The 16428-nt window shown below is 41.4% G+C and overlaps 5 protein-coding genes and 2 pseudogenes across 6 annotated transcripts; 1 reads left to right on the top strand and 6 right to left on the bottom strand.

The window, feature by feature from the left end:
* Positions 1 to 737: 737 nt before the first annotated feature.
* LOC108598965 (retinoid-inducible serine carboxypeptidase) lies at positions 738 to 2621 on the bottom strand. The gene is made up of 3 exons (XM_017985736.2): positions 2473 to 2621; positions 1140 to 2114; positions 738 to 1074 (listed from the first exon to the last, which is right to left on the bottom strand). The coding sequence occupies exons 1-3, from the start codon at positions 2534 to 2536 to the stop codon at positions 779 to 781; spliced, it is 1335 nt and encodes a 444-aa protein (XP_017841225.1). The 5' UTR covers positions 2537 to 2621; the 3' UTR covers positions 738 to 778.
* A 425-nt stretch (positions 2622 to 3046) lies between these two features.
* On the bottom strand, positions 3047 to 4548 carry LOC108597984 (annotated as a pseudogene).
* Positions 4549 to 4989: 441 nt separating this feature from the next.
* On the bottom strand, positions 4990 to 6789 carry LOC108598826 (retinoid-inducible serine carboxypeptidase-like). Its single transcript, XM_017985578.2, has 4 exons — positions 6551 to 6789; positions 5706 to 6491; positions 5466 to 5651; positions 4990 to 5407 (listed from the first exon to the last, which is right to left on the bottom strand). Exons 1-4 carry the CDS (start codon positions 6612 to 6614, stop codon positions 5112 to 5114), a joined length of 1332 nt encoding a protein of 443 aa, XP_017841067.1. The 5' UTR covers positions 6615 to 6789; the 3' UTR covers positions 4990 to 5111.
* Positions 6790 to 6876: 87 nt separating this feature from the next.
* Positions 6877 to 8477, bottom strand: LOC108597985 (annotated as a pseudogene).
* A 205-nt stretch (positions 8478 to 8682) lies between these two features.
* On the top strand, positions 8683 to 9437 carry LOC108598801 (ras-related protein Rab-4B). Its single transcript, XM_017985544.2, has 2 exons — positions 8683 to 8909; positions 8964 to 9437. Exons 1-2 carry the CDS (start codon positions 8730 to 8732, stop codon positions 9417 to 9419), a joined length of 636 nt encoding a protein of 211 aa, XP_017841033.1. The 5' UTR covers positions 8683 to 8729; the 3' UTR covers positions 9420 to 9437.
* A 477-nt stretch (positions 9438 to 9914) lies between these two features.
* LOC108598800 (vesicle transport through interaction with t-SNAREs homolog 1A) lies at positions 9915 to 10808 on the bottom strand. The gene is made up of 3 exons (XM_017985543.2): positions 10667 to 10808; positions 10226 to 10606; positions 9915 to 10156 (listed from the first exon to the last, which is right to left on the bottom strand). Exons 1-3 carry the CDS (start codon positions 10758 to 10760, stop codon positions 9939 to 9941), a joined length of 693 nt encoding a protein of 230 aa, XP_017841032.1. The 5' UTR covers positions 10761 to 10808; the 3' UTR covers positions 9915 to 9938.
* A 251-nt stretch (positions 10809 to 11059) lies between these two features.
* On the bottom strand, positions 11060 to 16079 carry LOC108598580 (bromodomain-containing protein DDB_G0280777). Of its 2 annotated transcripts, none has more exons than XM_017985271.1 (2): positions 15839 to 16079; positions 11060 to 12784 (listed from the first exon to the last, which is right to left on the bottom strand). In XM_017985271.1, exon 2 carries the CDS (start codon positions 12715 to 12717, stop codon positions 11194 to 11196), a length of 1524 nt encoding a protein of 507 aa, XP_017840760.1. In that variant the 5' UTR covers positions 12718 to 12784; positions 15839 to 16079; the 3' UTR covers positions 11060 to 11193. The 2 variants fall into 2 exon arrangements, with proteins under 2 accessions (XP_017840760.1, XP_017840761.1); XM_017985272.1 differs by having other exon boundaries at positions 15948 to 16079.
* Between the last annotated feature and the right edge of the window lie 349 nt (positions 16080 to 16428).

Below are 16428 nucleotides of genomic sequence, written 5' to 3'. Positions count from 1 at the left end.
GACACTGCGCGCAACTTTACCTTGTGTGCTTGTTTTTCAACTGCTGTCGCTGCTGCTGCTGCTGCTCACTGAGAGAATGAGCGCCGCCCTGAGTCAGATAACACCCACAATTTGTTTGTTACACATTCTGTCTGCTCACTCTCTCTTGCCCGCTCTCTTTCAGTTGAAGAGAGCCGATTGCACTGCGCATGCGAGAACTTTACGTATTTGCTATTTGGTTTAAATGCGATTAAGTCACTTTGTATCACTTTTAAGCAATAATTATATGCATTTTAATCAACAAAACTGTTGGCACTTAAGCTTAGAACAATTGTACGTGAGTCAGTTTAGTATGAGGAAAGCTTTACATGCGATTAAAGTCCATGTAAAGCACCAGACTTTATGTTTCAATTACACAACATTTTGACTATTCAATATTTATGCTACTTAAGCATACAGTCAAATCAGTACAATGATTTGTTCAATTTATTTAAATCCAAACTATTCGAGTCTTGTTGAAATAAATTGTAATGTTTTCAATTTTTTGGGGATATACTGATAATTCATGTCTCTCTACACTGTACAGCGAAAGTATTTTGACAAAAACAACTCGTGCATTGTTTCTCGTTGTAACTTTTAATGCATTCAGCAACTTTGAATGGTGGTGAGCTCTTGTATGAGATTTAGAAAATATATTTTCAAAGCGTGGCTTATTTTATAGATATATAAAAATACTTATACCCAAGCATGTAGAAATATTGATTCTTTATTGTTCGTTCGCGTTTATTTATTTAAACTTTTAACCAAATTTGGTAAAATAACGCAGTATATGCGACATGGCAGCTGGATTATCGGCCGGGACCATATGTCCAGCGCGATTTACCCAGAACATGCTGAAATTGCCAGCAGTCTTCTCATAGCCCTCCAGCACGCGATTCACATTAATGCCCAAACGAGATGAATTCAGATAAGACTGCTTGTCCTCCCACTCCATGCCAGCAATCCAGTTAACTGCACCGGGGGTGGCACAAATCAAATCCAAGCCACCAGAAAAGACGCCGACCTTGACCGTGCTATTGTTCAAAAGTTCGCTAACTAAAGTATGCAAAATAAATATGTAATAAATATAAATAAAAAATGCACTTAATGTTGGAACTTACCAATATGCACTGCAGGCTTCATAAAGTCACCCATCAGCTTGCTAAATGTAGTGCCACTCTGAGCGCCCCACTTGACACCTGTCGTTATGTTCAACGCCTCGGTGACATTAGTCAGCATAAGCTCCTCCAGCATCTTATCGCGATTCTCATCAATGTCGTAATGTACCAAAGTGCGATACATGCGCTCCTCGTGGCTCATAGCAAACAAATTTCTCAGGTACTGATCGCCACGCGTTGGCTTCTCCACATTATAGAAATCCACACCCTTGGACTCGCGCAGCACCACACTCTGTGTGGAACTCCATTGCAGCGTTGCTTGCGTCCACTTGCCTGTGTCCACGTACTTTTTAGTTTTTAATGCTGATGCTTCAATCTTGTCATGACCATCCTGATCCACAATGCCTAGCTGCAGCAGATAAGGCGCCCAGGACATGACAGAGTCTATGGGTGAGGTCCAAGGATCACCCAAAGCTACAGAAGTCAAGTTGCTTTCGATTTCGCCACGCTGTATGGCATAGTAAAGCTCCAAGGCGAATTCCGGTGCCATTTTGCCGCCATAACTCTCACAGAAAATATGCAGAGGCACCTTCTTGAATTCTGGATGCGCTTTGTAGAAACCCTTCATGAGCTCCACCAAATCCAAGGCAATTTGCTTGTTGTTAGTGGTGTACGCACTGCTGCTATCGACATAGCTGAAGCCACTGCCCACAGGATTGTCAATGAACATTACATTCATGTCCTTCACCCAAGTCCATGAGCGATAGCTGCCATCGAGTTGAAGTGGGCCCAGCTCTTCGAAATTGCCATAACCTGTAGAGGAGGCGCCTGGTCCACCTTGCAACCAAATGGCCAAAGGACGTTGCGTATAGTTAGAGACTTTGGCAGTGGTGTAGTAAAGCCAGTAGAACATGTGAGCGTCCTTGCGTACATCCACAAAGCCCCAATCCTGCTCACCAGGACCAAAACCTTTGCGGCCTGAGTTAAAAAAATAGAGTATATCAAAATTATTGTATTATACTTCATCAGAAACTCAAACTTGGTGCATTTGATTCGACTCCAAATTCTTCGTACTTCGTTTTTAATTAATTAAAGAGAAACCTACATATATAACAAGATTACGCTATTATTTTTCAATAGAAAAAGAATTGACTGATAAGATGGTAACTGATTTATACTGCTGAAGTGCAAAAACTTCACCTGAAAAATAAAAAAGTAATGCATATAGCTATGTATCTAGTTTATTCACACCTAGAAAAAAGATTTTGTATGCAAAGCATTTATAAACACTTTTATTTTCTGAAGTAGGTCAGTCTACTCTAACTCTAACACTTACCTTCCACTAGAGCACAACCGCTGAGCGCCAGCAGCGCTACCAAGCTGATTAACAGACGTCCCATTTTATACTAGAAGTAACTTCCAACGATCCAACCTTGCCGCTACGCGTTTGTCGATCGTCTGAGTTGTGCTTGGGAAAGCGCAGCCAACAAATAGACGCGTTGCTTGTGCAGAATTTCTAATCGGTAGCGCTCACTATGTCCACTGTCCATCTATCAACTGATCGCAGCTCTTAACATAAATTTACAATCTATTGATAAGTTGGCTACGCGTGAAGAGATTGCAAACGCGCTTTTGATTGTTGCCAATTTTGAGTTGCTGATAAGACTCTCAGAAATTATTAAGTAGTCAAGCTTATGAGTATTAGTTATTATTAAGTTTATTTAAAGTGTCATTTGCTACTGCTGGTGGTTTAGTTAATTGAAAGCTGTTTGTTTAGTGCGTAGAGCCTTGAAGTCTTTTAATTTTGGTCAAGAATAATTAAGAACTTGACATCAACTATACTTAAGTGAAATTATAGACAAAAAAATAGTTTGAAACTTGAAATTTGAACTTTTTTTAAATCGCTTTCATTAACCAAAAGAAGTAAACCAACGCAGAACAGAACTCATAGCAGCAGGATTATCTGCTGGCGCCATATGACCCGATCTATTCATCCAAAACATGCTAAAGTTGCCACCAGATTTTTGATAGCCTTCCAAAATTTTATTCACGGTAATTCCAGTGCGTGGTGCGGCTAGATATTCGCTTTTCTTGCTCCAGTCCAGTTTGGCAATCCAGTTTACAGTGCCAGGTGTAGCACAAATAAGGTCCAAACCACCCGAGAATACGCCAACATTAAGCGTGGTGTTGTCTAGCAGTTGATTGACTGCATAAAAAAAATTAGTAATCGTTTTTTAAGTACTCCTTCAGTAGTAACCTTACCTATGTGTACAACAGGCTTCATAAAGTCGGTTCTGTGTATATCAAAGGTAGTGCCGCTTTGGGAACCCCATTTAACCTGCTTTGGTATGCCCAAAGTTTCAGCTACAGCACCACGCATAAGATCTTCTAACATCTTGTCGCGATCTTCGTCTATGTCAAACTTGACCATAGTGCGGTACATGCGTTCTACATACCTTGGATTAATTTAGTAAAGCTTAAGATTTTATTACTAACAATAAGACTTACCATGTGGAGTAAGCAGCGCTTGCCTGGAAAAACGATCACCGCGAGTTTTCTTAAGCACATTATAGAAATCCACACCCTTTGAAGCCTTGAGCACTCCCACTGTGTATTACCCCACTGTGCCGTGGCCTGAATCCAACGCTCTTCCTCAACCAGCTCAGCTGTAAAATTGGCTGCTTGTGCAATAGCTTCATAGCCATCCTCATCCACAATGCCCAACTCCAGCAGCAATGGCGCCCACGCCAATACAGAGTCAATAGGCGAAGTCCAAGGATCGCCCAAAGCAACAGAAGTTAAATTGCTTTCGATATCGCCACGTTGTATAGCATTGTAAAGTTCCCAAGCAAATTCCGGTGCCATTTTGCCACCATAACTTTCGCAGAAAATATGCAGAGGCACCTTTTTGAATTCTGGATGTGCTTTGTAGAAACCCTTCATAAGCTCCACCAGATCCAAAGCGATTTCCTTATTGGTAGCTGTAGCATGAGCATTATTGTCAAAGTAGCTGTAACCGCTGCCCACAGGATTGTCTATGAAAAGCACATTCATGTCCTTAACCCAAGTCCAGGAGCGATAATCACCATACAAGTCAACAGGACCCAATTCTTCGAAATTTCCATAACCTGTAGAAGAAGCGCCTGGACCGCCTTGCAGCCAAATTACCAAAGGACGTTCCTTAAAGCTGGATACATTGGCAGTGGTGTAGTAAAGCCAGTAGAACATATGAGCGCCGGGACGTACGTCTACGTAGCCCCAATCCTGCTCACCGGGACCATAGCCAACGCGAGCTGTTTGGCAATGACTTTATAGCAAATGATGAAACCTTTTAGTAAATTAACTTACCTGTAACAAAACTAGCATTAAATAGCGCTAGCAGCATTACTAGACTGCCTAGAATATGAGCCATTTTTCCCCGAAACTTTTGGTAGAGAACATACAAACCTTAACAGCTTAAAGTTTGCTGATCGTCTGAGCGAACAGCGCTGTGGAGCGTTTGCCTAACTTGTTGAAAGATAACGCTGCTTGATTACTAAAGATAGGCAACAATGGTATATATATAGATTTTAGAAAAATATTAATTAGTCTTAAAGAACTTAACAGTAAGCACTTGTAGTAAAGGATTATCAATTTGTGCTTTAGATTATCTTTGGCAATTTAGTCAAAGGTTGTTATCTGCCGTAGACCCATGGCAGCATGATTTTCAGCTGGTATGCTAGATAAGCCTCTCTATGATATTAAGTAGTCAAGCTTATGAGTATTTGTTGCTATTAAGTTTACTTAAAGTGTCATTTGATGCTGCTGGGGATTAGTTAATTAAAGCTGTCTGTTTATTTAGTTCGTAAAGTCTTTAAGTTTATTGGTTTTGTTCAAGCATTATTAAAAGCTTGAGAACAATTATACTTAAGTGAATTTCTAGACTGGAATTCGTTTGAAACTTGAAATTTGAATTTTTTTTTTAAATAGTTTTCATTAACCAAAAGAAGTAAACCAACGCAGAACAAAACTCATAGCGGCAGGATTGTCAGCTACCGCCATATGACCCGCTCTATTTATCCAGAACATGCTAAAATTGCCGCCAGATTTTTGATAGCCTTCCAAAGTTTGATTGATGGTAATTCCAGTACGTAGTGAGGCTAGATATTCACTTTTCTTGCTCCAGTCCAGTTTGGAAATCCAGTTTACAGTGCCAGGTGTAGCACAAATAAGGTCCAAACCACCAGAGAATACTCCAACATTTAGCGTGGTGTTGTCTAGCAGTTTGTTAACTACATAAAATAAAAGTTAGTAATCATATATAAAGTAATTCTTCAGTATTAACCTTACCTATGTGTACAACAGGCTTCATAAAGTCGGTTCTGTGTATATCAAAGGTAATGCCGCTTTGAGAACCCCATATAACCTGCTTTGGTATACCCAAAGCTTCAGCCACAGGACCACGCATAAGATTTTCTAAAATCTTTTCGCGATCTTCGTCTATGTCAAACTTGACCAAAGTGCGATACATGCGTTCTAAATAAAATTGAGTCATTTAGTGAAGCTTAAGTTTTTATGACTGAGACTTACCATTTGGAGTGAGCTGCACTTCCCTGAGAAAACGATCATCGCGAGTTTTCTTAAGCACATTATAGAAATCCACGCCCTTTGAAGCTTTGAGTACTTCCCATTGTGTATTGCCCCACTGTTCAGTGGCCTGAATCCAACGCTCTTCGTCAACCAGCTCAGCTGTAAAATTGGCTGCCTGTGCAATAGCTTCATAGCCATCCTCATCCACAATACCCAACTCCAGCAGCAATGGCGCCCAGGACAAAATAGAATCAATAGGCGAAGTCCCAGGATCACCCAAAACTACAGAAGTCAAATTACTTTCGATATCGCCACGTTGTATAGCATTGTAAAGTTCCCAAGCGAACTCCGGTGCCATTTTGCCACCATAACTTTCGCCGAAAATATGCAAAGGCACTTTTTTGAAGTGGGGGTATAGCTTATAGAAACCCTTCATGAGTTGAACCAGATCCAAAGCAATTTCCCTATTAGTAGCAGTTGCATGAGCATTGGTGTCTACATAGCTGTATCCGCTGCCCACAGGATTGTCTATGAAAAGCACATTCATGTCCTTAACCCAAGTCCAGGAGCGATACTCGCCATACAAGTCAATAGGACCCAATTCTTCGAAATTTCCATAACCTGTAGAAGAAGCACCTGGGCCACCTTGCAGCCAAATAACCAAAGGACGTTGCGTATAGTTAGAGACATTGGCAGTGGTGTAGTAAAGCCAGTAGAACATATGAGCACCTGGACGTACATCTACGTAACCCCAATCCTGCTCACCGGGACCATAACCAATGCGAGCTGTTTAGCATAAACTTTATAGAAACTGAATAAAGGTTAAATAACTTAACTTAACATACCTGTAACCAAACTAGCATTAAAAAGCGCTAGCAGCACTATTAGACTTCCGATAATACAACGCATGTTTCCCCGAAACTTTTTGTAGAGAACATAAACTATGTACAAACCTTAACAGCTACAAGTTGGTTGATCGTCTGTGCAAACAGCGCTGTAGAGCGCTTGCCTAACTTGTTGGTAGATAACGCTGCTTGATTATTAAAGATAGGGAACATAAATATATAGATATATAGATTTTAGAAAACTATTAATTAGTCTTAAAGAACTTGACAGCAAACACTTGTACATAGGGATTATCAATTTGTATTGTTAGCTAATCTTTGGCAGTTTAGCCAAAGCTTGTTATCTGACGTAGAACATGACCCATGGCAGCAGGATTTTCAGCTGGTATGCTATGACCAGAACGTTTTATCCAAAACATGGTAAATTTGCCGCCAGACTTTTGGTAACCCTGCAGAATAGAGCCTACGCTGATGGGCTGGCGTGGAGCAGCTAGATATTCATTTTTTCTGTGCCATTTCAGCTTGGCTATCCAGTTGACATTACCAGGTGTGGAACAAATCAGATCCTTGTCACCTGAGTAGACAAACACTTTGAGCGGCGTTTCATCCAGCAGCTTGTTAACTTTAAAAACAATAGATAGGGTTGATAATAAATTGCTTATACTATTCTGGAGTCCTACCTATGTGTATAACAGGTTTCATAAAATCTCCTTTTTGCATATCAAAGACATTTTGGTTATCAGGCACCCACTCAACATAAGCTGGTATACTTAAACTTTTGGCAACAGCTCCATTCATAAGCTGCTCTATTAAAATATCGTCGCTAGCTGGGTAAGCAATACCTGAAAAATAACAAAAATTATCTTTAAGTCTTGTCTTCAAAAGTTATCTTCAAGCACTTACTTCTATACTTCGCATTGTTTGCTATAGGCAAATCCACATTGTAAAAATCCACATACTTGGTTTCCTTACGCACCGTTGTTTGCGTCTGCTCCCATTGCTTGGTAGCCTGTTGCCAATTCTGAATATCAACTGACCTTTTAGTGGCTAGAGCTGCTGCTTGAATTTTATCATGTCCTTGCTGATCCACAATGCCGTGTTGCAGCAAATAAGGCGCCCAGGATAATACAGAATCTATAGGCGACACCCAAGGTGAACCCAAGCCCACCGATACCAAATTGCTTCTCAGCTGCTGCCTTTGTATAGCGTAGTAAAGCTCCAAAGCAAATTCTGCAGCCATTTTGCCGCCATAGCTTTGTGAAAATATGTGCAACGGCACAGTTTGAAGTTCAGGATGGCGACGATAAAACATTTTCATAAACTCTACCAAATCTAAAGCGATTTGCTTGTTGGTTTTGGTATAGGCAGCCTTGTTGCTAACATAGCTGAAGCCAGTGCCTACAGGATTATCTATGAATAGCACATTCATATGCTTAACCCAGTTCCAGTCGCGGTAGCTGCCATTGGCGTGTAAGGGACCTAGTTCACCAAAGTTGCCAATTCCTGTAGAGGAGGCGCCTGGTCCACCTTGCAACCAAATGGCCAAAGGACGTTGCGTATAGTTAGAGACTTTGACAGTGGTGTAGTATAGCCAGTAGAACATGTGTGCGTTCTTGCGTACATCCATGTAGCCCCAATCTTGTTCACCAGATCCATAACCAGAGCGAGCTAGATTAAATAAATTATAGGGCAGCAGCAATAATCTTTGACTACGAGTTTGAAAGTTCTGAGCTTGGGTAATTTTTAAAAGCTTAGAGCCTAGAAATTGTTTTGTGGCTTAAAGAATCTTTTAAAATTTATAATTATTATAATCTTTAATCTCACTTACATTGCGCTGAAGCTGCGTAAAAGACAAATAAGATTGCTATAAAGCGCAACATATTAAATATTTATGGTATAAGCTTCAGTTAACGCCAACTTACTGCATAACGGCGCTAAACTTGCTGCTATTTAAACCAAAAAAGATTATCGCAAAAGTTGAACTTATATAATTGTCTTTGGCAATTCAAATAAATCAGCAGCAGTGTAAAACTAAATTAGGAGCTGCGCAGCTTTGCTTGCTTTTAAAAACGATAAAGCCCACACCGTTTGTCATCGTTATCGATATTTATATAACAGCTGTTTGGTGCGCCTTGTTCTCTGGGGGCTTTAATTAAATTACTGCACAAAAACCAAAGAAATGGCTACGGTGCGCATACCTAAACAAAAAGTAATACTTTGTGGTGACTACGGCGTAGGCAAAAGTTCGCTATTCCGTCGTTTTACCAACAATACATTTGTCACCGAAACGGATCGCAAGTCCACGCTGGGTCTAGACCACATAGACCGCGAGTACAATGTGGGCGAAAAGCAAATTAAGGTGAGCGGCGACACTTTAAGCATTAAAGTCTTAGTAACATTGCCCTTTGCTTAGCTGCAACTTTGGGACACTGGCGGCATGGAGCGTGTGGCATCTGTGACCTCATCTTATTATAAATTTGCCGAGGGTGCTATACTGGTGTTTGCCTTGGATAATGCTGCCTCATTTCATTCGCTGTCGCAGCATCTGCTGGACATTGTTACCTATGCCGAGAATGCCAAAATCTTTATATGCGGCAACAAAAGCGATGTCGATGGCCGCGAGCCTGAGGTCAGCGATGCGGATGTCGAAGCCTTTTGTGAACAATGCCATTCGTTGATAAGTGCCACCTATAAAACCTCCTGCCGCACTGGCGAGGGCATTGAGGAAATGTTTCAGGATATTTCGCGTCAGCTGGTGCAAGCCAATCGCTCCAAAATGGAGCTACAGGCACTCGAACGCGAAAGCTTTAAGATTGACAAGGCCTATGAGGCTGAGCTCAATGAGGAGCCCAGCTCTTGTAGCTGCTAGCAGTTGGGGAACATTGAGTTTGGCTAAAACTAAACTCAATGCTAACACAGTTTGTTTACATTTAATTTATTATTGTATTTATAATTTGTATATATTTTTTGCATTTGCAATGTCCACTAAGTAGAATAGGCTAGTAGCGCCAACGAAGAAAGTTTTGAAATACAATATGCATAGTATATAAGTCATAGTTTCATAATGTTTCTCGATTATACACATAGCTAACACTCACACATACATAACATACAACACTAAAAAGGCTTAAAATAAATATTAAACAATTTTGCTTAACTAAGGAATGCAACAATTTTAGAGTTGGAATAGTTCAGTGAGTCGATTAACAATAACTGGCATTCAGCTCAGTAGATATTGTGATTATTATGCAGTAGTTATAACTTTGTAATAGACACAGATCAACTGAATAAACTGACCGATACGTTTCACTCGATCCTATGAACGTCAGCACACAACTCTAATTAATATTTGTAAGTTTGTTCTAACTACTTTTGGCTTCAGTGTAATTTATGATGTAGCTGTCGAGCTGCTGCCGCCAAAGGTCAGATAAAGACTAATGCCCACAGCACCGACAAAGCAAATGCCTACGCCATAGAGCACAACCTTTTCTCTCAGAGCACGCAAGACCATTGTGTTGAGCGTGCGAGAGGCGCGTCCTAGCTCCGCATTAGTTTCTCTCAGACGTGAGCGTGCACCTTGCAGAGTCTCACGTTGATGATGCAGATCTAGTTAAGAGTTAAGGCTTTGAAATTAAATAAATTAGCTTAGTGTGGTCGCTCTTGAGTTCAACTCACCACTGAGCACTTGAGCGCCCAGCGCTTCTGTTTCCACTGCTATGCGATAGCCTTCTGTTAATCTATTTCCTGTGCGCTCAATGCGCTCCGAGTTGTCCAGCAGTCGCTGTCGCTGATCATTGCTTATGGACACATCCTCATCGTCATCAAGATTGATGCTCAGATCTGTCGTAGTTAATGCATTTGAGCGCCACTTGTCCTTTGTTTGCTTGTACTCCGTATGCAGTCGCTTGAGCTCTGCACCTGCCACTTGCAATTTTCCTTGGAATCTTTCGCGCTCTGTGGATTTCAATTCACGCACTTCCAGCTGCATTTGCTCCAGCAGCTCCTTTGCCTCCGGCAGATTGCCATCGATGCTGTGGCAGAGCACAGCGCGATCCGCTATTTGTGCAAGTTGTTTTTTATTATTAATTTGCTAAAATATGTTTATGCATTACTCACATTGATTAGTTACTTGTTGCAATCTGCCTATGAGTGCCGTTATATCTGCGATTAGCGCAGCATATTGCTGCTCATATTGCACCAACAGTGACATTTTATGTATTATTTATTTATATTTTATGTACTACAATTCTCTTTGCAAAAATTCTCTGCTTATTTTGTGTTGTTTTGCTTATACGCAAAAGCAGTGTTGGCAAACGCTTACACGTAGGGTTGCCTGCGCTCAATTCTGAAAGTGTAAGCGCGCGAAATTTAAAAGTGTATCACAATATAATGAAACGTATTTGATTTTGATTTGTGCTATCCATGAATTCCTATAGCTGTGCCTGCCATAAAATTAAATTCTGTATAATTCTGTTCTTTCAATAAATTATATTTTATTTTAATCTCATTGTTTAAGCAACAAATGGCCATGTCTTGTTAGAGTTAATAATACTACAAAATTACATTAATTGGCTAATTTATATTGTATGTATATACAAGTTTGCATCACATTTGTGTTTTGTGCGTTTTTGTTCGCTGTGGTTTTAGCCCTCGATGAGCGTTGCTTTGTCGCCCTTGCGCAGCACCAGCTCCAGTTGTGACAGCAGCCCAATGGCACGAAAGTTTTCCTTGAGCAGCACAAACTCCTCCAGCGGTTTGAGATATTCCAGAGCCTGTGTATAACTGTCCAGCTCTTTGAGCACGCTGGCAATGTCCTTGGCTGCGGGCGCGGGTGAGCTGTGACCATTGGCTAGCTTCTTGGGTGAGCTGGGCGCAGGCGTAGCAGGATTGCTGCCCTTGACCGAAAGTACAGGCGTTGATTTGCCGCTGGTGCAGTCTATAATCTTGGGTGCATTCTCCTTGCTGCTGGCACTATCACGCCCGCTGCTGTTGTTATTCTGCTCCTTGGGACTGGGTGAACTCTTGTGCTCAGAGCTGCGACTGATGGGCGAGGCACACGCTGACGCAGCAGCGTTGTTAATGGCTTGCACCTCGTCGTCGGCGGGAGACTCCAGCTTGGGCCGCTTGGCCAGCTGCACGGGCTGGAAGGGACTGTGACGTAGTTGTGGCACTGCATTGGGTGGCAATTGTGGCTGGAAGGGTTCACGCTGCGGTGGCGACAGCGATGAAGCAGGCGGCGCTATGAGTGGCGTGGGAAATTGAGCTTGCAGCTGTTGTTGCATTTGCTGTTGCAGCTGCTGCTGATGGCGCTCAAAGTAGTAATCGTTGTAGCTATTAAAGCCGGGATGGCCATGTGGCGCATGTGGCACAAACGGTGGCCAGGCGGGGTTCATCTGTTGCAGCTGCTGTTGCTGCAGCGCATAGTGCTGCTGTTGTTGTTGCTCCTGATAGCTTTGTTCCTTGACATCCATGCTGTCCTCATCTTCCTCATACTCGCCATACTGCTGCATATAGTTCATATACTGCTCCGGCATCTCCTCCAGCTTGGCTACACGTTCAGCGCTAGCAGGCGGAAACAAATGCTGCAAATCCTGCACAATATCCGGTATCCAAAGCGATGTGCCCAGCGGCTTCAGCTGATTGGTGGCCAATTTTTGCGCAAAGCCCTGCAGATGCGTCTCACGAAATCGATTGAGCCAACGATTGTCGGAAGTAAACGAGTTGCTGCCAATGACCTGACGCGCATTCTCCGCCTTGTCCTTGATCATGCCATGCGTAATGCTGCCACGCAGCTGTGGATTAACATTGGCACGCACCAGCCACTCATAGACCACAGCATTTATATAGGCGCACTTGCGACTGCGCTCAATCTCTTGCACCATGGCCTGCTGCTCCACCTCCTCCAGATTCGAAGGCACCTCCAGTCTGAGTGTGGGCAGCGCATTTGACTGCAGCCTGCGCCCACCCAGCACACTGGGATCAAAGTGCATGGCACACACCACTGGCTTCTTGAAGGGTATAATGCGTCGCAGCGAGGCGTGGCACGCCTCCTTCCAGAGTTTGTGAAACGGATTGTCGGGACGTGGAAATGCAAAGAACTGCATAGTGGGCTGCTGTCTGGAATTGGACAGGCAGCCAATGATGCAGCAGCGCCGTATAGTCGGCATAATGTAATTTGTTTCAAGTGCAGCCCGAATTGTTGCTCCAAAGGCCGCCAAAAGGTTTAAACAATTACTGCAAATATAAAAAAAACGTTTTAGTTAATTGATTAAGAACGAAGCTAACAATCTACTTGACGCTTGCTTTCAACTTCTTTTATGTGCATTTTGTTTTGTCTTTAAATTTCGCCGCTTTTTGTGCAAAACAGTCTGGCAACGCCATGACTAGTTCACTCTTTTAATGAACGGCTTTCGTTGAGAAATATAAAAAGTGCGCATAAATGAGCAATGTTTATGCTTTTATTCAATTACTTATTATATTTATTCAATTATAGTATTAGCTTAATGTTTATTAATTGTGCTTTATGCGTATATTCAATTACTTATTATATTTATTCAATTATAGTATTAGCATTTGTTTAATAACACTGAAATTGCTTTGCCGCGCATTATACTTTGGCTTAAGTCTTTGGCGCTTTTTTGCGCGCTCAGTCTGGCAACGCTGTGACCAAATTGGCGCACAGTTGTGTTATTTGTGTTTTTAAAAAAGTGTTTCAGTTGTGAAAAGTGTGGCTTTTTCTTATTGTGCTGTTTGTTTTAATTGTTTAAGTGCTTGCTTAACTTAATAGCATTAAAGTGTGCATGAAATAATTAGAAAAAGTGCTGTGGGTCAAAAGAGAAAAGTGGTGAGTGCTGGCGCCTTACAAAATTGCTATAACCGTTAATTGTGCTTAAGGCTTGGGCTATAGAGTGAAACATATGTAAAGTCTTTATGAGTAAATACATAGCTATTTACTTATCTATTTACTTGGCTACATCTTGTGTTTTAATATATAGCCAAAGATAGCGAGCCTATCTCTTTCTCTCTCTCTGTCACACACACACACACACACATACGCATATTAAACTGTTGATAAATTTGTAACGATGCGTACGCCTTCAGAAATCAATACGCTTACTAACTAACACTACTACTAGTCCCCCTTTCCCAAAACCCAGAACCAGTTGGATGTCGCACGCTCCATTATGGGAGCAAAGCCATAACCATATCGAAAATTCTCCAACACACACAAACACTTTGAAAAACAATTACACACACACACACACACACTAATACAAATACAAGCCGCTATAGCAACAGCAGCACTTGACTAAAGTGAACGACTTGGCCGCGCCCACAATTTGTGCGCCCACCACACTGAGTCATCGACTTGGAGACGTTGTTTGTGCTGTTGGAGTTAACCCATCATTAGTTGAGAAATATACAATATATCTGTATAGAATTCAGTAAGCTTGTGACTCAGCCGGGGATGACTTAATACCCAATGCAATTTACGTTGTTTCTTCGAAAGTATTTTAAAACGATTTAAATTTGGGTTTTTGTTACTCTAAATTGTGGAGCTTGTAGCTTTTTAGGGTGACTTTGCTGTTTAAAAGTTAAAGTTTCTCTTGAATAACTTTCTTGAGCTGGCAGAAAAGTTTTCGCCACGCCCCCTAAAAAAGAAAACCCTTGCCACTTTGGTGGCATCTTTCAAGATGCTTGCACCTTGACACAAAACGCACGAAGTCCAATGACTTCGTTCTATGCTTCGTGCTCACACACACACATACGCACACATCTAAACATATATGCTTGTAGTCGAGTGCACTACACCATCAATTCCAATTCAAATCTCCCCTGACTGACTTGCCTTATAAATGGTTTTATATTTCCTTTTATGTCAGCAGCGTTTGGTTTGTCTCTATATACAGAAAAAGAGAGCTCGAGCTGTTTTGTGATTCCCTCTCGAGTGGCTCCTCGCCCCTCGCCACTGCTCTATCTCGCTCTGGCCTTTCTTTTGCCTTATATCGATTGGCACTTTATCTTAATCGCCTCGAGTCGTCCCCTGTTCCGCGCCCTAAGCCCTAACATGCTCACACTCAGAGACTCACACAGACTCTGCGCCCTCACCCTAAATAATGGTTGCCGATGATGTTCGGGCTGCCACCGCTTCCATCGCTGCTGCTGCTACCGCTGGGGGCATTGGATTTAGTATTAGAAACTTTTTCATAAAATTTCTATGTTTTTTCCTGCAGCATCATTATGAACATATCATGAGTCTACAGTTTTGCTACAGCTACAGCAACTATCGGATTTTCCTATCTCTGCATCTTTATATACATTTGGTGCTATTGTCTGACTAGTTTGTGTTTTATATTCTGCTCTGCCTCAGTCTGTGCCACTCTAAGCAGCATTAACATTTTCCGTTGCTTTTTGAGTTCCAGTTTTTTTTTTCTTTTTCTGTAGTTGCCTGAGATACATAAATAAGTAATATATATTTTATTTAAGGGGATTTTCTTTGCAAGTGGGTTTTGGGTTACTTTGACTAATGTCTTTAGGTACGTATATATAGCACACGATATATTATATTATATATGTGTGTATGTGTGTTTGACCTTTTTGCGATATTTTGTATGTCGTGCAGCTGCTGAAGATATTTAAATTGAGAGTTCATAGCTATAAACTGGTTTCAAAAAAAATCAAATCAATTGCTAGACTAAAAAGAATAATATGCTATATAACAGATAAACTAAAAGCAAACGATAAAAACGACTGGTCGCTATATATATATTTTGTATATATGACTGTCTGTAATTTGATTAGATTTCTGTTTATACAATATGATTTTTAATTATAGCTGTTTATATAATCAAAAGACTGTGCGGCTTGCTATAAATATTTATATAGAATGATAGCAGACATAACAGCACAGCTATATAGTTTTATTTTAAAAACAATTGTCTAAACTTATAATCTACAAGTAAATCAGGGTCAATGTGCGCTTATCACAGCGTTTACCCAAAAACACGCTAACACAGTAAGCCAACAAAACAATAACAAGATGAAGCCAGCAAAAAAAAATCAAAACAAAGCAGCGCTCGGCCCCCTAAAAAAGTCAAAACAAAAGCGCAGCTAGCGTCGCTGTCGACGCTGCACACACACACACACACAAGCAAACAAACACTTGCTGCTGAGGCTGCTGCCGCATGTGGCAGCATGCTAAATGCCGCTGTTTTATTTGTGCTTAATTGCATGCAAAGCGTCACGTTTGTTTACATTATTCATACGCACAGTGGTACTAATACTCACATTTATTATGGCAGTTAATGAATCACGAACACCTTTTAAATTGTATTCTAAATTTATAGCAATTTAAATGCTACCAAAATCAAATAACAATCATAAAAAACACACATACACTCTGATTATTCCCCGGGCTCTGGCGTAGTATAAAAAACACGTTGAGTTTTGGTTGTTTTGTATCTTTTTTTGCGAACGACGCGTCGCGGCTGCTTGTCTGTTTTTCTGTAGAACCAACCGCTACGTTCGAGCGTTCAGCACAAAGTGAGAATAGAGTATATACAACCCAGAGACACTAGCGACGCCACGACTCGAACGACCGACCCGAGACCCGCCGACCCGACTCGTTTTTCCCATCTATAGGAAATATATTTAATCCCAAAACAAGCCAAGCCAAACCAAACCAAACCTAAAACCAGCCAGAGCTAAAGTAATGCTGCTGTAGCTGTAGCTGTATCTGTATTTGCATCTGTCTGTGTGTGTGTGTGCGGCAAGGACGGGGCTGAGAATACCTCTTGAAAGCAAGCTGGCAGCGACGCTAGCAGCGCTGCCAACGTCTACGTCAGGCGTAAGACGTGAAAAGCAAATAACCAGAAGCA

Source organism: Drosophila busckii, chromosome 3L, assembly GCF_011750605.1.
Source record: "Drosophila busckii strain San Diego stock center, stock number 13000-0081.31 chromosome 3L, ASM1175060v1, whole genome shotgun sequence".
Classification (NCBI taxonomy): Eukaryota; Metazoa; Arthropoda; class Insecta; order Diptera; family Drosophilidae; genus Drosophila; species Drosophila busckii.
This window is presented reverse-complemented; position numbering and strand designations above follow the sequence as displayed.

Coding starts and splice junctions, on each gene's coding strand:
- LOC108598826 (XM_017985578.2), bottom strand. CDS start 6,614: ATGCGTTGTATTATCGGAAGTCTAATAGTGCTGCTAGCGCTTTTTAAT. Junction 5,652..5,705: donor AGTGCAGCTCACTCCAAATG/GTAAGTCTCAGT, acceptor AATTTTATTTAG/AACGCATGTATCGCACTTTG. Junction 5,408..5,465: donor GAAGCCTGTTGTACACATAG/GTAAGGTTAATA, acceptor TATTTTATGTAG/TTAACAAACTGCTAGACAAC.
- LOC108598580 (XM_017985271.1), bottom strand. CDS start 12,717: ATGCCGACTATACGGCGCTGCTGCATCATTGGCTGCCTGTCCAATTCC.
- LOC108598800 (XM_017985543.2), bottom strand. CDS start 10,760: ATGTCACTGTTGGTGCAATATGAGCAGCAATATGCTGCGCTAATCGCA. Junction 10,607..10,666: donor GCAACAAGTAACTAATCAAT/GTGAGTAATGCA, acceptor TTGCACAAATAG/CGGATCGCGCTGTGCTCTGC. Junction 10,157..10,225: donor GGGCGCTCAAGTGCTCAGTG/GTGAGTTGAACT, acceptor ACTCTTAACTAG/ATCTGCATCATCAACGTGAG.
- LOC108598965 (XM_017985736.2), bottom strand. CDS start 2,536: ATGGGACGTCTGTTAATCAGCTTGGTAGCGCTGCTGGCGCTCAGCGGT. Junction 2,115..2,472: donor CGGTTGTGCTCTAGTGGAAG/GTAAGTGTTAGA, acceptor TTTTTAACTCAG/GCCGCAAAGGTTTTGGTCCT. Junction 1,075..1,139: donor GAAGCCTGCAGTGCATATTG/GTAAGTTCCAAC, acceptor TGCATACTTTAG/TTAGCGAACTTTTGAACAAT.
- LOC108598801 (XM_017985544.2), top strand. CDS start 8,730: ATGGCTACGGTGCGCATACCTAAACAAAAAGTAATACTTTGTGGTGAC. Junction 8,910..8,963: donor TGGGCGAAAAGCAAATTAAG/GTGAGCGGCGAC, acceptor CCCTTTGCTTAG/CTGCAACTTTGGGACACTGG.